General features: G+C 49.1%; 1 protein-coding gene across 1 annotated transcript in view; it reads left to right on the plus strand.

Moving 5' to 3' along the window:
* LOC139234799 (deoxycytidine kinase 2-like) overlaps positions 1-13,827 on the plus strand; it is a 54,056-nt gene extending 40,229 nt beyond the window's left edge. The window contains exons 6-7 of the mRNA XM_070865489.1: positions 3,707-3,806; positions 11,302-13,827. Coding sequence (XP_070721590.1) covers positions 3,707-3,806; positions 11,302-11,340 — 139 coding nt within the window. The 3' untranslated portion in view covers positions 11,341-13,827. The remainder of the gene's footprint in view (positions 1-3,706; positions 3,807-11,301) is intronic.
* Positions 13,828-19,667: the final 5,840 nt, after the last annotated feature.

A 19,667-nucleotide genomic window follows, 5' to 3' on the forward strand; every position in this document is an offset into this window, starting at 1 on the left:
TCCAGTTTTAGTCAGTTCGAACAGTTTCACTTTGGAACAGAATTTTTTTTTCAAAAGGGGGCGTGTCCAGCCACTTACGCCTGTTTTCAAAGTTTAGGCAGTGAAAACTTACTCCAAACTAACTTAGAATGGAGTAAGTGAAGATTTTTGTACATTCGAAAAAACCTTGTCTACACTTTTGTAACCTGCGCCTGATTTTCTAATTAGTCGTAGGGAATGGTGAGGGGGGGGGGGGTTTAAAGGGAAGTTTACAAACATTAAACACTTCAGTTTGACAAATAAAGAGCTATCATCAATAATAAATGATAAATACATCAATAAATCAACCAATAAATCAATCAAAAAAAATTAATAAAAAATAAAAACATTAAAAAAAAAATCAATAAGTAAAACATTTTCTACTTACCGACTGCAGCACTGGGAGTCCTCCAACAGCATGCTGGGATGCCCCCCCCCAGTGTGTCTCTGTCAGTGTCTCTATCTCTCTGTCTGTCTGTCTGTCTGTGTGTGTCTCTCATTCTCTGCCTGTCAGTGTCTGTGTTTCTGACAGCGAGGGGTGGGGGAGGGGGGAGAGGGGGAGAAGGGGAGAAGAAGAGAGGATGGAGGGAGGGAGGGAAGGGGAGAGGATGAAGGGAGGGAGGGAAGGAGAGAAGATGTAGGGAGGGAGGGAGAGAGGGAAGGAGAGAGAGGCGGGGGAAGGAGAGAGAGGTGGGGGGAGAGAAGGAGGCTGTACGGCCGGGCCCAAGCTCTCGGGCTAGATTTGCAGGTAGGTGTCGTCGGGTTTCGGGGGGGGGGGGGGGGGTGCGGGTGCAGTGAGAGAGAGTTGTGGGGGGGGGGGCGGGTGCAGTGAGAGAGAGTTGTGGGGGGGGCGGGCGGGTGCAGTGAGAGAGAGTTGTGGGGGGGGGGGCGGGTGCAGTGAGAGAGAGTTGTGGGGAGGGGGGGGGTTCAGTGAGAGAGAGTTGTGGGGGGGGGGCGGGTGCAGTGAGAGAGAGTTGTGGGGAGGGGGGGGGGTTCAGTGAGAGAGAGTTGTGGGGGGGGGGGCGGGTGCAGTGAGAGAGAGTTGTGGGGGGGGGGGGTGAGAGAGAGTTACGGGGGGGGAGGTGGTGAGAGAGGGGGTGGGTGAGAGAGAGTCGCGGAGTCCTGGGGGGGGGGGAGGGAGAGTGCCGCAGAGGACCGGGGGGAGGGGAGTCGCGGAGGTGCGGGGGGGGTGATGGGGGGGAGAGAGTCGCGGAGGTCGGGTCGCAGGGGGGTGGGGGTAGGTGGGTGGGGGGGGGAGAGGAGCGGGAGTCGAGTCAGGTCGGGCGGAAGCAGGAGCTGGGCGTGGGAGGAGCCTTATTCTTGCAGCCCCAGTGAGGCCATTAGGCCAGGGCTAGGGGCTGCGTGCTTCAGGCCCCTCCCACACAGTTTTGGGCACCTGGAGCTACTGCACATGCGCGGCCACTGTAGCGCGCATGTGCAGAGGTCCCAGCACTGTTTTCAGCGCAGGGACCTGGCTCCGCCTCCTACAGCTCGTGCTGCTCTGTGCCCGGCTGTAGAAGACCTGCAGGGAGCCACAGAATAGGGACGTTTTTTTTAGGCGCACTTTCTGGCGCGAAAAACGGGCGTCCAGGTCCGGGCTGCGCCGTTTTAGGCGCGTCCTGAAACTTGGGCCCCATGTTTCTATGTTTCTATGTTTCTAATCTCCTCCAGCCCCACAACACCCCGAGATATCTGCGCTCCTCTAATTCTGCCCTCCTGAACATCCCTGATTATAATCGCTCCACCATTGGTGACCGTGACTTCAGCTGCCTGGGCCCCAAGCTCCGGAACTCCCTCCCTAAACCTCTCCACCTCTCTACCCCTCTTTCTTCCTTCAAGACGCTCCTTAAAACCTACCTCTTTGACCAACCTATCCTAATTTCTATTTATGTGACTCGGTGTCAAATTTGTTAACTCATAATACTGCTATAAAGCGCCTTGTGACATTTCCCCACATTAAAGGCGCTATATAAATGCAAGTTGTTGTTGTTTATGTATATTCTACCTCTACAGTGGCATCAAACAAGGGAATGGCAAATTCAATACCAGCTTCATAACTTGAGGAAGCGGATTAAGAGATATTGACAAATATCAGTACATTTTCTTGGGCCTAAATATAATATTGAGGATTTGAGATTGCTAATTTGTTTGCCTTTTTAAAAAAATAATTCAAGTGCAGAATCAAGTTTACAAGTACTTGGTGCGTCTGGGCAGCTCACTTCAGACTGATTCCCAAAGGACCTGTAGCCCTGAGGTCCTGGGTGGGAGGCGTGGTGCATAACTACACATCAGTAAAAATAAGGGGTTTCTGAATTAAAAGCAGAAAATGCTGGAAATACTCAGCAGATTTCAGATTTCCAGCATCCACAGTATTTAGCTTTTAATTTTCAAGTATTTTGTCCATTTTAAGTCCTTTCCATGAAGATTGCAATTTTGTAGCCAGATATTCTGTTCCCTAAAATGACTGTGAGCTTCGATATTTCCCATTTCTGTCATTGAAGGTTGGCATGCAGGTACAGCAGGCGGTTAAGAAAGCAAATGGCATGTTGGCCTTCATAGCGAGGGGATTTGAGTACAGGGGCAGGGAGGTGTTGCTACAGTTGTACAGGGCATTGGTGAGGCCACACCTGGAGTATTGTGTACAGTTTTGGTCTCCTAACCTGAGGAAGAACATTCTTGCTATTGAGGGAGTGCAGCGAAGGTTCACCAGACTGATTCCCGGGATGGCGGGACTGACCTAACAAGAAAGACTGGATCAACTGGGCTTGTATTCACTGGAGTTCAGAAGAATGAGAGGGGACCTCATAGAAACGTTTAAAATTCTGACGGGGTTAGACAGGTTAGATGCAGGAAGAATGTTCCCAATGTTGGGGAAGTCCAGAACCAGGGGACACAATCTAAGGATAAGGGGGAAGCCATTTAGGACCGAGATGAGGAGGAATTTCTTCACCCAGAGAGTGGTGAACCTGTGGAATTCTCTACCACAGAAAGTTGTTGAGGCCAATTAACTAAATAGGAGTTAGATGAAGTCCTTACTACTAGGGGGATCAAGGGATATGGCGAGAAAGCAGGAATGGGGTACTGAAGTTGCATGTTCAGCCATGAACTCATTGAATGGCGGTGCAGGCTCGAAGGGCCGAATGGCCTACTCCTGCACCTATTTTCTATGTTTCTATGTTTCTCAAACCTTTTCCGATAGCACAATGTACTAAGGCTCAACTCTGCTTTTTCACATGCTGGTACAACTCAACTTATTTTTATTCGTTCAGGGATGTGGGCGTGGCTGGCAAGGCTGGCATTTTTTGCCCATCCCTAATTGCCCTCGGGGCAAGCCGCCTCGAACCGCTGCGGTGAAGGAAGGTTCCAGTCTTGTTCAGCCACATTTTTTAGATTTTAATGTTAGCCGTGCTATTGGATGGAAGCACAAATGTAGACCGGGCATCTCCCTGCGGCGGGGAGCGGAGGAAGAACATTGTTGGACTCTCGCCCCCCAGGATAGCTTTGTGTCTTCTGTGCTCTAGTCAAGTGCCATTGACTGATGCCTGGGAATAAGCTTCTTGGGTCAGTGGGCCATGTGCAACTTGGAAAGAATAGGACGAGTGGCAGGCAAGAAAATATAAAATAACTTTTGGAGAAAAGATCATGTTTTTTGGTGTAAATTTAACTCCCTTTTCCTCATTTTCAACAGACTCCACTTTGAACATCTGAAGACCATTCCAGTATTGGTGTTGGACGTCAATGAAGAGTTTGAAGATGATAAATCAAGACAAGAAAATCTTTTCGAACAGGTACAGTGCCGTTCTTTCTCTGTACATATCTTTGTGCACCTTTCTTTTATTCTATTTAGTGCCACATCACTGATATAATATTTAATCTAGAATCACAGGACGGTTACAGCACAGGAGGCCATTCGGCCCATCGAGCCCGTGCCGACTCTCTGCAGGAGCACCTCAGCCAGTCCCCCTCCCCCGCCCTTTCCCCGGAGCCCTGCAATTATTTCCCTTCAGGAACTTATCCAACTCCCTTTTGAAAGCCGCAATTGAGTCTGTCTCCCCCACCCTCTCAGGCAGCGCATTCCAGATCCTAACCACTCGCTGCGTAAAAACGTTTTCCCTCGTGTCGCCTTTGGTTCTTCTGCCAATCGCCTTAAATCTGTGTCCTCTGGTTCCCGACCCTTCCACCAATGGGAACAGTTTCTCTCTCTCTACTCTGTCCAGACCCCTCATGGTTTTGAACACCTCGATCAAATCTCCTCTCGACCTTCTCTGCTCCAAGGAGAACAACTCCAGCTTCTCCAGTCTATCCATGTCACTGAAGTCCCTCACCCCGGGAACCATTCTCGTAAATCTTTTCTACACCCTCTAAGGCCTTCACATCCTTCCTAAAGTGTGGTGCCCAGAATTGGACACAGTACTCCAGTTGGAGCCGAACCGGTGTTTTATACAGGTTCATCATAACTATTTATGAAGCCCAGTATCCAGTAAGCTTTTTCAAACCGCTTTCTCAACCTGCCCTACCACCTTCAACAATTTGTGCTCATGTACCCCCAGGTCTCTCTGTTCCTGCACCCCTTTAGAATTGTACCCGTTAGACAATATTGCCTCTCCTCGTTGTTCCTATGATAATGTATCACCAAAATAATGACTGCCACGGCCATACAGCACTTCATGTACGACACATTGTACAGGTATGGTGGAAAACGATCTTAGTTTTGTGGACACAACACACGACATGTAAGGAGTTGATTTAAGCTCATTGGAAGTCATTTTAACTTTTATTGTCAGGTGATTGATATCACCGCTGGGACAGACACATTTCGTTCAGTTGTGTTTATTCAAAGCCTAGAATGGGATTTTCCTCGGAGCTGCTCTCACTCTGCTGCTCTGATTTGGCCAGAAGTGCGACAGAAACTGAGTGTAAGCTCCGCTTGTGACTTTTGACTTGCAAAGTCGGGAAGTTATGCTAAACCTGTATCGAATCTTGGTTAGACCACACTTGGAGCACTGCATACAGTTCTGGTCGCCATATTATAAAAAGGATATAGAGGCACTGGAGAGGGTGCAGAGAAGATTTACAAGGATGACACCAGAAATGCGAGCGTGTATAAATCAGGAAAGGATGAACAGGCTGGGTCTTTTTTCTTTTGAGAAAAGAAGGCTGAGAGGTGACCTAATAGAGGTCTTTCAAATTCTGAAAGGTTTTGATAGAGTGGATACAGAGAGAGTGTTTCCACTTGTGGGGAAGAGCATAACTAGAGGCCATCAATATAAGATAGTTACCAAGAAATCCAATAGTGAATTCAGGAGAAACTTCTTTACCCAGAGAGCGGTGAGAATGTGGAACTCGCTGCCACAGGGAGAGGTTGAAGTGAATAGTATCGATGCATTTAAGGGGAGGCTGACAAGCATATGGGGGAGAAGGGAATAGAGGGTTATGCTGATAGAGTGAGATGGGGAAAGACGGGAGGAGGCTCGAGTGGAGCATAAAAACCGGCACGGACTGGTTGGGCCTATTGGCCTGTTTCTGGGCCGTATATCCGATGTAATTTTGCCTATTTGGGTTAATGTATGTGTTGTGTCTGTAAGCACTCTAGTAATGACTCCACGAGGTAAGGTATTGTACCTGAACTGTTGTGACCTTAGTCCATTTATTGCAGCTCCTGAGTGAGGGTACAATAAGGTGAGCTCCCTTTTATACCTGGTTACCTGTCGTGTACAGGTGACCCCTAGATCTCCACCAGTAGCACCCTCTGGTGGTACAGGCATAGTGTATACAGTGGGAAAATACATCCAGTAGTCAAATGTAACTGAACATACATTATACATACACAACATCACTCCCCCCTAAGTCTTGTGCCATTGGCTTTTGCACTGTGTGCTCTGGCCCTAGACTTGAGTGCCCAAAGCCCTTGCACCTTGGTGCTTGGGAATGGCTCTCTCCTTGTGGACCCCAAGTCCTTATTGCCACGACATTGGGAAATGGTCAGCAGTGGACGTTTGGAGGTTGTAGTGAGAGTTGTATGGGTTCTGGGTGTGATCCATGTGTCCATGGCTACATACATCCATTGCCCCGCCCCCCCATACATAGATCATGTGTGTGGCTCAACATCTGCATGTGCATACATGTACAGAGAATAAAAAATAGGATTAGTTTGGGTTCAGCAGTGGTGGAACGAGTACATATTACAGGTAAGGTACATACGTGGTATCACAGACTTGCCCCTGGGGTGTCGGTGCAGGTGGGTGAAGACGCTAGTTCTAGAGTAACCGGACTGTGTCCAGGTTGTCTGATGGCGGCGCTGTGCCCCCTGCCAGCTGGGTGGGCTCGGATCGCTCACCTGGCTGAGTCTCAGGGCCTTTGCCGTTGTCTAGTGGTGGGCAGAGCCACAGGAATGTGTGGCCTCCCTGTCCTCCTTTGAGGGCTGCAGGGTCTCCTTCAGCGGTAGTGGGAGCCTGGTCATCCCAAGTCCCGTCGGGAGGGCTGGAGGGTGCTGGTCTCTTGCTCCCTGTGCTGGCACTGGTGGCCAGAGAGGTAGGGCCAACCTCGGGCAGGGTGCCAGTAGTGGTGCCTGTGCCATCCGCTGATCGCTGGCCCTGCAGTGGCTATGCTCCCTCTGTGTGTGGCCACGCTCCCTGGGGCATCGCATTGGTCCCGGAGGTGCAGGCTACATGATGGGGTAGCCCGCTGGACCCGGGTGCTTCCGACCGGGCGGTTGCCCTTAGTATTGTCGGCATACATGTAGAACCTGGCATCACACATCATTTCATCATTTACATTCATGATACATTGGCTCCGACCGCAATCACCCAACTCGACATTGTTAGTTGGCTTTACAAATTCGCATTTGTCAATTACATCTTTTCCCTGTGTACTATCGGCTTTGCTGTACAATGTTACATTTAGATACTTGCATTTATTAATTACATCTTTTACATGTGTGTCACTGGCATCACTGTACAAAGAGTGGAACTGTCCCTTTAATTGTGCTGGGTTGCCGGTCTCCTTTAAGAGTGCCTTGCAATCTTTACCCCAATCCGGTTCGCTGCTCGGCATCACATGTTGCTCCCTCAACGCCGCCCCTCGTGGTCTTGTCGCGGCCATCTTGATTTCAGGTGCTTCACCTCGTGGTGCGGGCGCCATCTTCTCTCTCTCCACGAGGTAGGCTGCGGTGATCCTTCTCTCCCCAGGTTCTGCCACGGAAGCCGGGGATTTACCTTCTGCGCCAATCTTCTTCCTTCTGCGTCCTGCCACGGCCCGGAAGGTGAGGTCTGTCCATTCGGGTTGGACCATCTCGCCGTTGGGTAGTGCGGTCTGTGTCGTCGCCGCGCAGTCGAGTCGGACGGTGGGATCTTCAGGCGCTGCGATGGATCCAAATTTGGGGCCGCATAGGACGTCGATCGTTGGGGCCTGGAGGCTTTCCCAGCTCCAACAGATTTGGATTTGCTTCATCCAACTTCTTCCCAGCAGCGTTGGACCATCCCCAGCAACGATCCACAAAGGTAACTTGTGCATGGCGCCGCCGTGGGACACCTGGACATCCACGCTGCCAGCGACTGGGATGGTGTCGTTTGTGTAGGTGAGCAGCTTCGCCTGGATCGGGAGCATTTTAGGTCGTTCGGCGGGATTGTCCCAGAGTTTCTCAAAGGCCGCCTGGTTCATCAGCGATTGGCTCGCCCCTGTGTCGACCTCCATTGAGACTGGAACACCGTTGATTTCAACTTCTACCTTCAACGGGGAGCTCTCGGTGGAGCAGGTAAACACTCCGTTCACCTCTTCCTGGGGCTGAGCTACCTCCTGGACTTTCTCTTCATCTTCATCAGCGCTGGAGCCGGGTGATCGGCAACTCTTCAGCGACTCGGTGAATAAAATTTCTTCTACACATTCGCTGGAGATGGCCTTTAGTGTTACAGCCTTTACAAGTGTTGTCTCTGTATCTGCACTGGTGGGCCCTGTGATTTCCTCCATAGCATGGGGCTGGTCGGTTGGCCCCATGTGGCGGACTCAGGGTTGCGAGACTCGGGGTAGCAGCCTTGCCTCTAAAAGGCGCTAGTCGGTTCATTGTACTTGCCGGATTAGAGTCCTGGGGGTGACTTGTCATCCGCTTGGAATCGCAGGCCAAGGCCATGAATGCCTGACTGACGTTAATTGCCTTCTGCAGGGTGACCGTTGTGTCCGCAGAGGGCAGCCTGTGTAGGAGGCCCTCGTGGCCGATTCCAATAACAAAGTGCTTCGGTGAGGTGGTTGCCAAAATCACACGGTGCAGCCAATCGTCTTGGGTCTGCAGCATATTTTGCGATTTCTTGGCCTTCGGGCCGCTGGTGTGTATAGAACCGGTGTCTGGCTGTGAGGATACTCTCTTTAGGTTTGAGCTGTTCCTGTATCATTGTTATGAGCTCCACGTACGTTTTGGTTGTCGTCTTCGCTGGGGCTAGCAGGTCCCTGACAAGGCCGTAGACGGTGGGCCCACAACTGCTGAGCAGGATAGCTCTGCGCTTTTCAGCCAGCGAGGTCGGGTCATCTCCTGCCAGGTCGCTCGCAATGAAAACGTGTTCGAGCCTTTCCACAAAGGCATCCCAATCTTCCCCATCAGCGAGTTGTTGAAAGTTGCTGAGGTTAGCCATTTTGCGTGTGGAAATTCGTAATCTCGTCGCCAGTTGTTGTATCTGTAAGCACTCTAGTAATGACTCCACGAGGCAAGGTATTGTACCTGAACTGTTGTGACCCTTAGGTCTCCACCAGTAGCACCCTCTGGTGGTACAGGTATAGTGTATACAGTGTGAAGATACATTCAGTGGTCTAATGTAACTGTGTATACATTATACATACACAACAGAATGTAAACGAGGGCCAGTGCTACTGCAGCTTTGAGTTGCACTCACCGTGCATCAGGAGTAAGTGAAGCATTGTGCGCGTGGAGCATTAATTTGGGCATTCCAGCCTGCCCAGCCCTGGACTCGCGTCTCGCAATGTGAGACTGCCCAACCACTGGTGAGGGCTGCACAGAAGCAGGAACAGCAGTCCCTCTGGGCACTATCGAGAAGGAGGAGGAGCACAGGGGTTTGAGGAAAGGAGAGTGAGGCATCATTTGAGGAAGAAACATAGAAAATAGGTGCAGGAGTAGGCCATTCGGCCCTTCGAGCCTGCACCACCATTCAATATGATCATGGCTGATCATGCAACTTCAGTACCCCATTCCTGCTTTCTCTCCATACCCCTTGATCCCTTTAGCTGTAAGGGTCACATCTAACTCCCTTTTGAATATATCTAACGAACTGGCCTCACTGCACCAAATATTCCTCCCTCCAAAGAATATACCGGTGCCCTGAGGACCTGGATGTTGGAGTGTGTATTAGAAGGAGCACACTTTACTCGAGGTTACTGCAGCTCACTCTGCTCTGTCTGTGACTATACAAATGGCAGCCACACCTGTAATGTATGCACCTGTGAGTATGCTCATAGGCTGTTGGGAGTGGCTTAGCCAGTCACATGATGTTCACAAAACTCAATAAAACCCCAGCCAGTTGGGTTCGGGGGATCCACGATGAGGCAGGTGGTTGTGAGCCTGGTGGATAAACTGGTAATGTGTAGTGTGATTGTTAAAGCTTTGTTAATAAACCAACTAGTTCTCAATAGCAATGTGTTGCTATGAATTCTTAAGCAAATAACACATGGAGCAAATACATTACACGGCCAATTTTGTAGCACAGTAATTTCAATCAGAAACAGCCACGGGCATCTCTGCATTATAGGATTACGCTCATCGGGTTACTAATGCATTTTACATTGAGAGCTGGGGCATCAAGATAAGACCATTCAGTTCTACAGGGATGCTACCATTCCCGAGGCCCAGGCTGCAATAGATGGTGTGCACACACATTGCTTTGGCAGCTCCCGACAGGAACATCTTCCAATTCCTGAATATGCAGATTGTGTGTGACAACATACAAAGGATACTGCACGGCAACATGAGATGGGCTGGAGGTTGTCACACTGCATGCATCTGTCACAATTTGGCCCCCCTTTGCCTCTTGGAGGAAGAAAATCAAGTCAACGAACGGCTTGCGGAGGATAACGCCTGCACCAAACTCCCATGGTGCGTGACCTCCATATAGAGTTGCCCCATAAAAGAAAAGAAAGCCTTGCATTTATATAGCGCCTTTCACGACCACTGGACGTCTCAAAGCGTTTTACAGCCAATGAAGTACTTTTGGAGTGTAGTCACTGTTGGAATGTGGGAAACGCAGCAGCCAATTTACACACAGCAAGCTCCCACAAACAGCAATGTGATAATGACCAGATAATCTGTTTTTTGTTTTGTTGGTTGAAGGATAAATATTGGCCCCAGGACACCGGGGATAACTCCCCTGCTCTATTTTGAAATAGTGCCCTGGGATCTTTTACATCCACCTGAGAGAGCAGACAGGGCATTCAGTAGCAGAGAAGTATTACAACAACAGTTTGTATTTATATAGCGCCTTTAACGTAGTGAAATGTCCCAAGGCACTTCACAGGAGTATTATTGAGATTTTAAAAATTTACACCAAGCCGCATTAGTACAATTTAGGGCAGGTGAAAGCTTGGTCAATGAGGTGGGTTTTAAGGAGCGTCTTAAAGGAGGAAAGAGAGGTAGCGAGGTGGAGAGGTTTAGGGAGGGAGTTCCAGAGCTCAGGGCCCAGGCAACAGAAGGCACGGCAACCGATGGTGGAGTGATTATAATCGGATGCTCGAGAGAGAGAGCAGAATTAGAGGAGCGCAGACATCTCGGGTTTGTGGCTGGGGTGGGGAGAGGGGAGGTTGTGGGGCTGGAGGAGATTACAGAGATAGGGAGGGGCGAGGCCATGGAGAGATTTGAAAATAAGGATGAGAATTTTGAAATCGAGGCGTTGCTTAACTGGGAGCCAATGTATGTCGGCGAGCACAGAGGTGATGGGTGAGCGGGACTTGGTGCGAGTTAGGACATGGGCAGCCGAGTTTTGGATCACCTCCAGTTTACGTAGAGTAGAATGTAGGAGGCCAGCCAGGAGTGCATTGGAGTAGTCAAGTCTAGAGTTAACAAAGGCAAGGATGAGAGCAGTGGATGAGCTGAGGCAGGGGCGGAGACAGGCGATGTTACGGAGGTGGAAAAATGCACAGAGTGATAATTGATGCCGACAGCTCTCGAGAACATGGGTAGCTGTTACTTGCGTCTCATTGGCAGAGTCCACTGTGTAGAATTTCCGGATCATGTTCTTAAAATATATCTCGATATGTACTGAAGTGTTCTCTCATCCGCTTCCCTTCCAGGTGAAGAACTTTGTGAACAACCTGAAGTTGGACAAATGAAACACCCGGTTCAGTTTTTGCATTCAGTTTTAGAATGTTTTGGTTCCTTCGGAAGACTGTAGGATAAGAGAAGACTTGGTTCCTGAGGCTGTGTTCCTGGTTATCGTGATCACACCAGGTTCCACGCCTTGTTTCGGAAGGACTGAAACGCCTGCGACTTTGGGTGGGTTGTGCCGAAATGAATGCTAGCAACTCGCCAATAGAGTTGGTGGACCTTTTCCAGAAACCTGCCAACAATAATTTCATGATGGCACACACTTGATTGGAAACCACCTTAGATCCTGTCATTTTTTTTGTCATTGAATTGTTTCCTATTTTTGTAAGGGGCCATCTCATCCGACTTTATTTTTTGACCGATGGACCCTCGCGTGGGCCGCAAGGATGAACACTGCGTTTAATTTGTGCTGTTTATAGTTCATCTGATAACGCGCATTCAGTTTAGAACATAATTACAATGTATTGAATGAAGGTTCATGGTGCAGAAGCTAGAAATAACTTTGTTAGTGTATATTTCTAGAATATTTTTCTATTAGTTTGTAGCCTTATGTATCAGCTTTGATTCAGTTTAAATTTTTGTCTGAACGTTCATGTTGGTTGAGTGACTTTACAATTTGTGATTTGTTTCACTATTTCCATGAAGTGTTGAAGAGAAAGAGACAGTTTGGTCCATGGTGACCATTGCATTGAGTGCAATTTGCATTGTCTCAGTTTACTGTCATTTCTTTCATGATTCCTGACAGGAGGGTCTGGGTCACCTTGGCTCTCCTTACTGCGTGTATCTTTGTCTCCAGTTCTCTGACATGACTCCAGTTATTGGCTCCCCATTCTGCCTCGTGCCCATATTCCCGCTCACTCCTCAACCTTCACATCCAGCAGTCTGAGCAGCACCCCTGGAGATGTATTGGTCTATTCCCGGTGGGACGGATTTTCAACTTTCGGGGTTTGTCGGAGAAAATGGTAGTGATAGGTGAAACTTACCGTTTTCGCGGCTCGAACTTTCGGTCTTTACGGGCACATCGGTAAGGGGACGCTCCACAAGCATTCACGGTGAAAAACGCGAGTTTCGGCAACTTTAGTCTGGGCCAGGAGCACGGCGAGAGAGACCTTGGGAGGGGGGGAAAAAAATTCCCAAAAACATTTATAAGACCCTTAACTAAGTAATCGCTGCAACTAAATTAAAAACTCAAAACCTTAACTTACCTTTTTTTGCAGGTTTTCATACTTACCGCTGCTGGCAGGGCTGCACCGATAGGTTTGACCCTGTCGCTATTCTGGGTCGGGAGAGAGACGAAAGTCTGACGCGAACGCAATTCGTGTCGTTGCACGTCGGCACACCTCTCCCCGGCGGTACGTCCCATCGCCGCCGCCAACAGGTCCCCAAGGATCCCGCCCGGGCTTCGCGACCAGGTTTTCGCCGCGGAGGGTCAAATCGCGATGATAACCCGGTCGCAACCCTGCTGAAAATCCAGCCCTGAGTTTTTACTTTGCAAGCTGTATTCAAAGCCTTCCATTCTCTTCTGTCTGAGTGTCGAATATTCCAGTGGCAGGCAGGCATCGTATATTGTTTCTCCAATGGGTAGTGGAATGGTGGTGGTGACCATATACTATGAGGTCGTAAAAGAAAAGAAAGACTTGCATTTATATAGCGCCTTTCATGACCACCCGACATCTCAAAGCTCTTTACAGACAATGAAATACGTTTTGGAGTGTAGTCACTGTTGTAATGTGGGAAATGCAGCAGCCAGTTGCTCACAGCAAGCTCCCACACACAGCCATATGTGACAATGACCAGATAATCTGTTTTTTGTTGTGTTTATTGAGCGATAAATATTGGCCCAGGACACCGGGGATAACTCCCCTGCTCTTCAAAATAGTGCCATGGGATCTTTTACGTCCACCTGAGAGAGCAGACGGGGCCTCGGTTTAACGTCTCATCCAAAAGACAGCACCTCCGACAGTGCGGCACTCCCTCAGCACTGGATTTATGTGCTCCAGTCCTTGGAATGGGACTTGAACCCACAACCTCTGACCCAGAGGCGAGAGTGTTGCCCACTGAGCCACAGCTGATACATTCAAGATTGTTATCTTGAGATCTCTCACGCACACAACAAATCAGAAGTACAGCTGAAAAGAGAGTTGACCATAGGTTTGGAAGTTAAAATAATGAATATGAATATCCTGCTTTGTGACAGCCCAAAACTGATAATGAAATGACTTGGTGATTATGCCAATGTGCAGTGTTACAATCCTGCGATGATTAGCTGTATCACAGAACTTGGGAACAGCTTACATGAAAGTATATTTGCAAAGTGTATGTTACAGTGTGGAAAAGCTCATTTTGTTGATCAAATCACTTTGACGATTGCAGTACAGTTGAATCTCGTTTATCCGGAACCCTCAGGACCTGGCCTGTGCCGGATAAGGGATTTTTCTGGACTAGGGGTGATCACGTTAAATTGGATGGTACAGGTACTGACCGAGGGGATATCGGGGCTGGCTGCCTTGGGGCTGGGAGCGCGGCAGAGAGATCATGGGGGGTGGGGTGGTGGATCGCGGGGTTGGGCCAGCGATTGCGGGAGTCGGCAGCGAGGAAGAACTTCAATTTGTTCATGTCGGAGTTCTACGCATGCGCCACCCGGTGGCCGGGAATGGTTCTGGACGAGGGGTGGTTCCGGATAAAGGAGTTCTGATAAGGGAGGTTCAACCTGTATTAATTGCTGTATATTAAACGTTCAACACCATTACTCACCTCAAGTTACAAACTCAACGTGCTATACATGGGCTGGGTTTTCCCTCATAAACGCGGGCAGCTTGTGGCGTAAATATAGGTTGATGACTGCCTCATTTTCCACATCCTGCCCAGGCAGCATTGCTCCTGACTGCCTCTTTTGTGCTGCCACATGAACAGTTTTGGTGGGGCAGTGTCCTGACTCATTAATCCTCCAGCCTGACCTTGCGCTACCCAGGACATCTAGAGGCAGTTGGCACTAGGCTCGGGGTAGCGCTGGTAATGGACCCAAGGTCACCTGATGCAGGGAGCAGGCCGAGTAAAGCTCGTCTCCTTCCATTTGAGCCTAATGGACAGCGTTGTAAAAGAAAGGAAGACTTGCATTTATATAGCGCCGTTCACGACCACCGGACGTCCCAAAGCGCTTTACAGCCAATGAAGTACTTTTGGAGTGCAGTCACTGTTGTAATGTGGGAAACGCGGCAGCCAACTTGGGCACAGTAAGCTCCCACAAACAGCAATGTGATAATGACCAGATAATCTGTTTTTGTTATGTTGATATGAGAGAAATATTGGCCCTGGACACTGGGGATAACTCCCCTGCTCTTCTTCGGAATAGTGCCTTTTATCTCCACCCGCGAGGGCAGATGGTGCCTCGGTTTAACGCCTCGACCTCAGCCCCAGTGTCATGTCTCTGGGGTTCTCCTGCTTTGCAGCGTGGTGACTGGGATCCTGCTGGGAGTTGAATCACCCCCTGAGCCAGGTTAATGGGTGAGGGTTGTGGTGGGGACACAAGGATGGGCAGGAGACCTGTCCCAATGCTAACCTTCCTCTTCAAGGACAACCCAGCTGACGATTTTCACTGTGTGTGTTTATGATGGGTGCTGCTGCTTGTACAAGCATGAACAAATAGAACTGTGAAACTAGACTGCAAATTCAAACATTAAATATGGACTGGGTTATTCCCCAATCATTGATACTGGACTATCATTCCGTAAGCCTGCAGTGCTTTTATCACTATTCCATTGATCAATGACTATTTTGGATGATCCACAATTTTTTTTTATTCGTTCCTGGGGTGTGGGCGTCGCTGGCAAGGGCGGCATTTATTGCCCATCCCTAATTGCTCCTTGAGAAGGTGGTGGTGAGCCGCCTTCTTGAACCGCTGCAGTCCGTGTGGTGAAGGTGCTCCCACAGTGCTGTTAGGGAGGGAGTTCCAGGATTGTGACCCAGCGACGATGAAGGAACAGCCGATATATTTCCCAGTCAGGATGGTGTGTGACTGGGAGGGGAACGTGGAGGTGGTGGTGTTCCCATGCGCCTGCTGCCCTTGTCCTTCTAGGTGGTAGAGGTCGCGGGTTTGGGAGGTGCTGCCGAAGAAGCCTTGGCGAGTTGCTGCAGTGCATCTTGTAGATGGTACACACTGCAGCCACGGTGCGCTGGTGGTGGAGGGAGTGAGTGTTGAAGGTGGTGGATGGGGAGCCAATCAAGTGGCTGCTTTGTCCTGGATGGTGTCGAGCTTCTTGAGGGCTCATCCAGGCACAGCGGTAACTTGGATTTGATATTTTCAAATATCCAGCAATATTTTTCACTCGAAGATTTGCTTCATGATCATCGCTTGACTTGAATTTTGTCTTGTGTGGCTGCAGCACTTGTAACGTTACAAACAGCTGCACTTGGTTTCTCCAAAGCTATCGAATGAACCCCTCTGGGATCACAACTGCTGGAGTTTGAATCAGTAAAGCAATGGTTGGTCAGCGCTCTGGCATATTTCAGCATTGTTTTGTTTTTAAGTACTGATGTCAGGCTTGCATGTTACCTTGGTGGCTTTGAGTTTATTTTTGTAACATAATACCTTCATGCTCTGAACTACGGCTCCCAAAAATAAAATGCTCCCCATGTCTCGATGCAAAGTGACCATGTGGAACACAGGGAAAGCCAATTGTAGAGCAAGTGTCGAAGAATTAACATGTTTTGAAGTATAATTTTGATAAGTTTCCAGGCTTTCTGGAACTGCTAACGCAGTGTTTAAAAAATGGCTGTACTTTCAGGCAGTATCTGAGAACAATTAATATAAAAAGAAAGACTTACATTTATATAGCACCTTTCACAACCACCGGACATCTCAAAGTGCTTTACAGACAATGAAGTACTTTTGGAGTGTAGTCACTGTTGTAATGTGGGAAACGCAGCAGCCAATTTGTGCACAGCAAGCTCCCACAAACAGCAATGTGATAATGATCAGATAATCTGTTTTTGTTATGTTGATTGAGGGATAAATATTGGCCCCAGGACACCGGGGATAACTCCCCTGCTCTTCTTTGAAATAGTGCCGTGGGATCTTTTACATCCAGCTGAGAGAGCAAACGGGGTCTCGGCAAGACAGCACCTCCGACAGTGCAGCAATCCCTCAGCACTGCACTGGAGTGTCAACCTAGATTTTTTTTTGTGCTCAAGTCCCTGGAGTGAGACTTGAACATACAACTTTCTGACACAGAGACGAGAGTGCTGCCCACTGAGCTACGGCTGATACGAGAGTTGTCAGTCTGCTTCCAAGAATTAGAAAAGAAAATGCGCATTTAGTTTGTGTTTGTGCACAGCAGTGACCATATTAAGCAGGTAGAGTGGTGCCAGGTATGTGAAAGTTGACCCAACCTTTGGGCTTTGTTGGAGCACTTTAACCCTCTGTGCCCTCGCGCACAGGCTTGCCTTCCACAGATCAACGGTTGTGGAGCAGAACCATAGTGTTGTATTGTTTGAACATTCATATCTTGGCAAAATGTTGAGTAAGATTAGGGCAGCAGGTACGCACAGGTACGCCATTAACTTTTTTTATTCTGCCGATGACCAGTGCTGGCAAATACCGGACAGTAGTGTGGGTTAAATTGCACATTGCTTGTGTCACACCTGTGGTTGTGATCGGGGTGAATTTGGATTAATGTCGGTGCAGACAGGGGTGCGGTAATATTATTGCACCAGAGGCCAAGACTAATAATTCTAGGGAATTCGCTGCCCCAGAGAGCTGTGGAGGCTGGGTCATTGAATATATTTAAGGTGGAGATAGACAGATTTTTGAACGATAAGGGAGTTGAGGGTTATGGGGAGCGGGCAGGGAAGTGGAGCTGAGCCCAAGATCAGATCAGCCATGATCTTATTGAATGGCGAAAGAGGCTCGAGGGGCCAAATAGCCGACTCCTGCTCCTATTTCTTACGTGATCCAGAGACTATGAATTCAAATGCCACCAGTATTTGAAGAATCTGAGTTTTAGAAGTCTGGAAATGTAAAGTCGGTATCAGTAAAAACTATCATGAGGGTCTCAGATTGTCGTACAAACACAACTGGTTCACAAATGGAGTAAGAAAAATCCTTACCCGGTCTGGCCTAAGTATGACTCCAGACCCGCACCAGTGTGGTTGGCTTTAACTGCCCTCTGATATGGCCCGAGCAAGCCACTCCTTTGTAGTTAGTCACCATTTGGGCAACTGGGGATGGACAATAAATGCCAGCCTTGCCAGTGATGCCCACTATTGTATATGCAGACTATGGATGTACTCTCTGTGTAGTCACTGTGTGGTTGCATAAGATGGAGACTGGTTTACCTGATGTACTGTCAAAAAGGTTTACACTGTGTACATACATGCTGACACCACTAGAGGGTACAACTGGTGGAGACCGGGAGTTTCCTGCCCTGGTGGCAGGGCCCTGTATAAAAGGCTGCATACCATGCTTGTACAGCACTCAAGTTGGGAATAAAGGACCAAGGTCATTACAGTTTGAATACAACACATTGCCTCGTGGAGTCATTCATAACAACTGGCAACAAGAATAAGGACTTTCACGCGATTATGGCTACTTTGGCACACAAAAAGACTTTGCAGAGGATAATGATTGGGATGCCATCACAGAAAGGCTTGAGCAATATTTTGTGGCAAACGACCTGACAGGGGAGACGGACACATTGGCGGAGAAGGGCGAGGCTATACTGCTGACCAGTTGTGGGCTCGAGGTCTACCGTCTCGTCAGGGACTTGCTGGCACCCACGAAGGCCAAGGATAAGACATACGATGAGCTGACTGAACTAATTCGTGACCAAGTTAAACCAAAAGAGAGCATCTTCACGGCCAGACACAGATTCTACACTCACCGCAGACCTGAGCGCCAGGAGATTCCAAAATATGCTGCCGACCTCAGGAGACTTGTGGTACCATGTGATTTTGGCATGCACCTTAATGAAGCATTGTGAAACACCCTCGTTATAGAAATTGACCACGAGGGCCTCCTTCACAAGCTATTATCTGCCGACACCACAGTCAACCTGCAGAAGGCCATCAGCATCAGCCAGGTGTTCATGACCTCGACCTGCAGCACCAAGCAAATTATTCATCCTGTGGACTCAAACCCGGCAAGTACTGTACACAGAATGGTGCCTTTCACAGGCAAGACTGTAGAACGTGGCTCTGCCCAGGGCAGAGAGCACAGACCTCAGGGTTCCAGAACTCAGAGTCCGCCGAGAGGTGCTAATCGAGTAGCACCATGCTGGCGTTGCAGAGGAAACCAGAGGGCCCACCAGTGTTGGTTTGCTGAGTACGTATGCAAAGCCTGTAACACGAAGGGCCACCTCCAGCGTATGTGTAAAAGAAATACGACTCGCCGTCTAGCAGAGGAGTCGGTAGTTGACTTTGAATCCAGTGGGGAGTATGATGATTTGGACAGAGAGGCAGCTCAGCCCCAAGAAGAAGTATGGAGTGTATACCTGCACCACCGATTGTCCTCCAGTGAAGGTGGAAGTCGAGATAAATGGCGTTCCAGTCTTCATGGAAGTGGACACGGGAGCGAGCCAGTCAGTGATGAGCCAGGATGTCTTCGAGAGGCTATGGAATGAAAAACGACCCGAGCTGGTTCCAGTATAGGAAAAGTTACACACCTACACCAAGGAGCCAATCCGGATGTAAGTGTAATCCATAATGGCGCGGTGCACAAGTTACCTCTGTGGATTGTTGCAGGTGATGGTCCAACGCTACTCGGAAGAAGGTGGATGGGGAAGATCCAGTGGAAATGGGAAGACCTCTTCACTCCAGCAATCGATGTCCCCCGTGCTCAGAAGCAGAGCAAAACCTCACCTTCGCTTGGGCCAGGCACCAGAGAACAGACCAGCGCAGCACCTGAGGCACAGACCGTCCATCATGACTGCGTGGCAATGATCCGACCGGAACGATCTAAAAATACCTTCCCGGCTCCAATGGCAGGACTCCTAGGGAGTAAGATCGAATTCACAGGTACCCTTCCAGCGTTTGTGGCAGAATCGCGGGAGAGAAGGATCAAGGCAGTCGACCTCGAGGACTGAGGCAAGATGGCGTCCCTGCTGTAGCGAGGGGCAGTGTGGCTGAAAAAAACAATGGCCGTGGCCATATCACGAGGTGCAACGCTGAGGGACCAACACGTGGGGTCCAACAAAGGATCGGATTGGGGTAAAGCCAGCAGGGTTCTCTTAAAGGAGACCTGCAATCAACTGAACTAAAAGAGACATTGTATGGCAATCAATGTAACGAACCGATTAAGATTGTGAACAAGATGTTGTTGCGAGATGTCGGTACTGTA

The sequence above is a fragment of the Pristiophorus japonicus genome, chromosome 22 (genome assembly GCF_044704955.1).
Source record: "Pristiophorus japonicus isolate sPriJap1 chromosome 22, sPriJap1.hap1, whole genome shotgun sequence".
Lineage (NCBI taxonomy): Eukaryota > Metazoa > Chordata > Chondrichthyes > Pristiophoridae > Pristiophorus > Pristiophorus japonicus.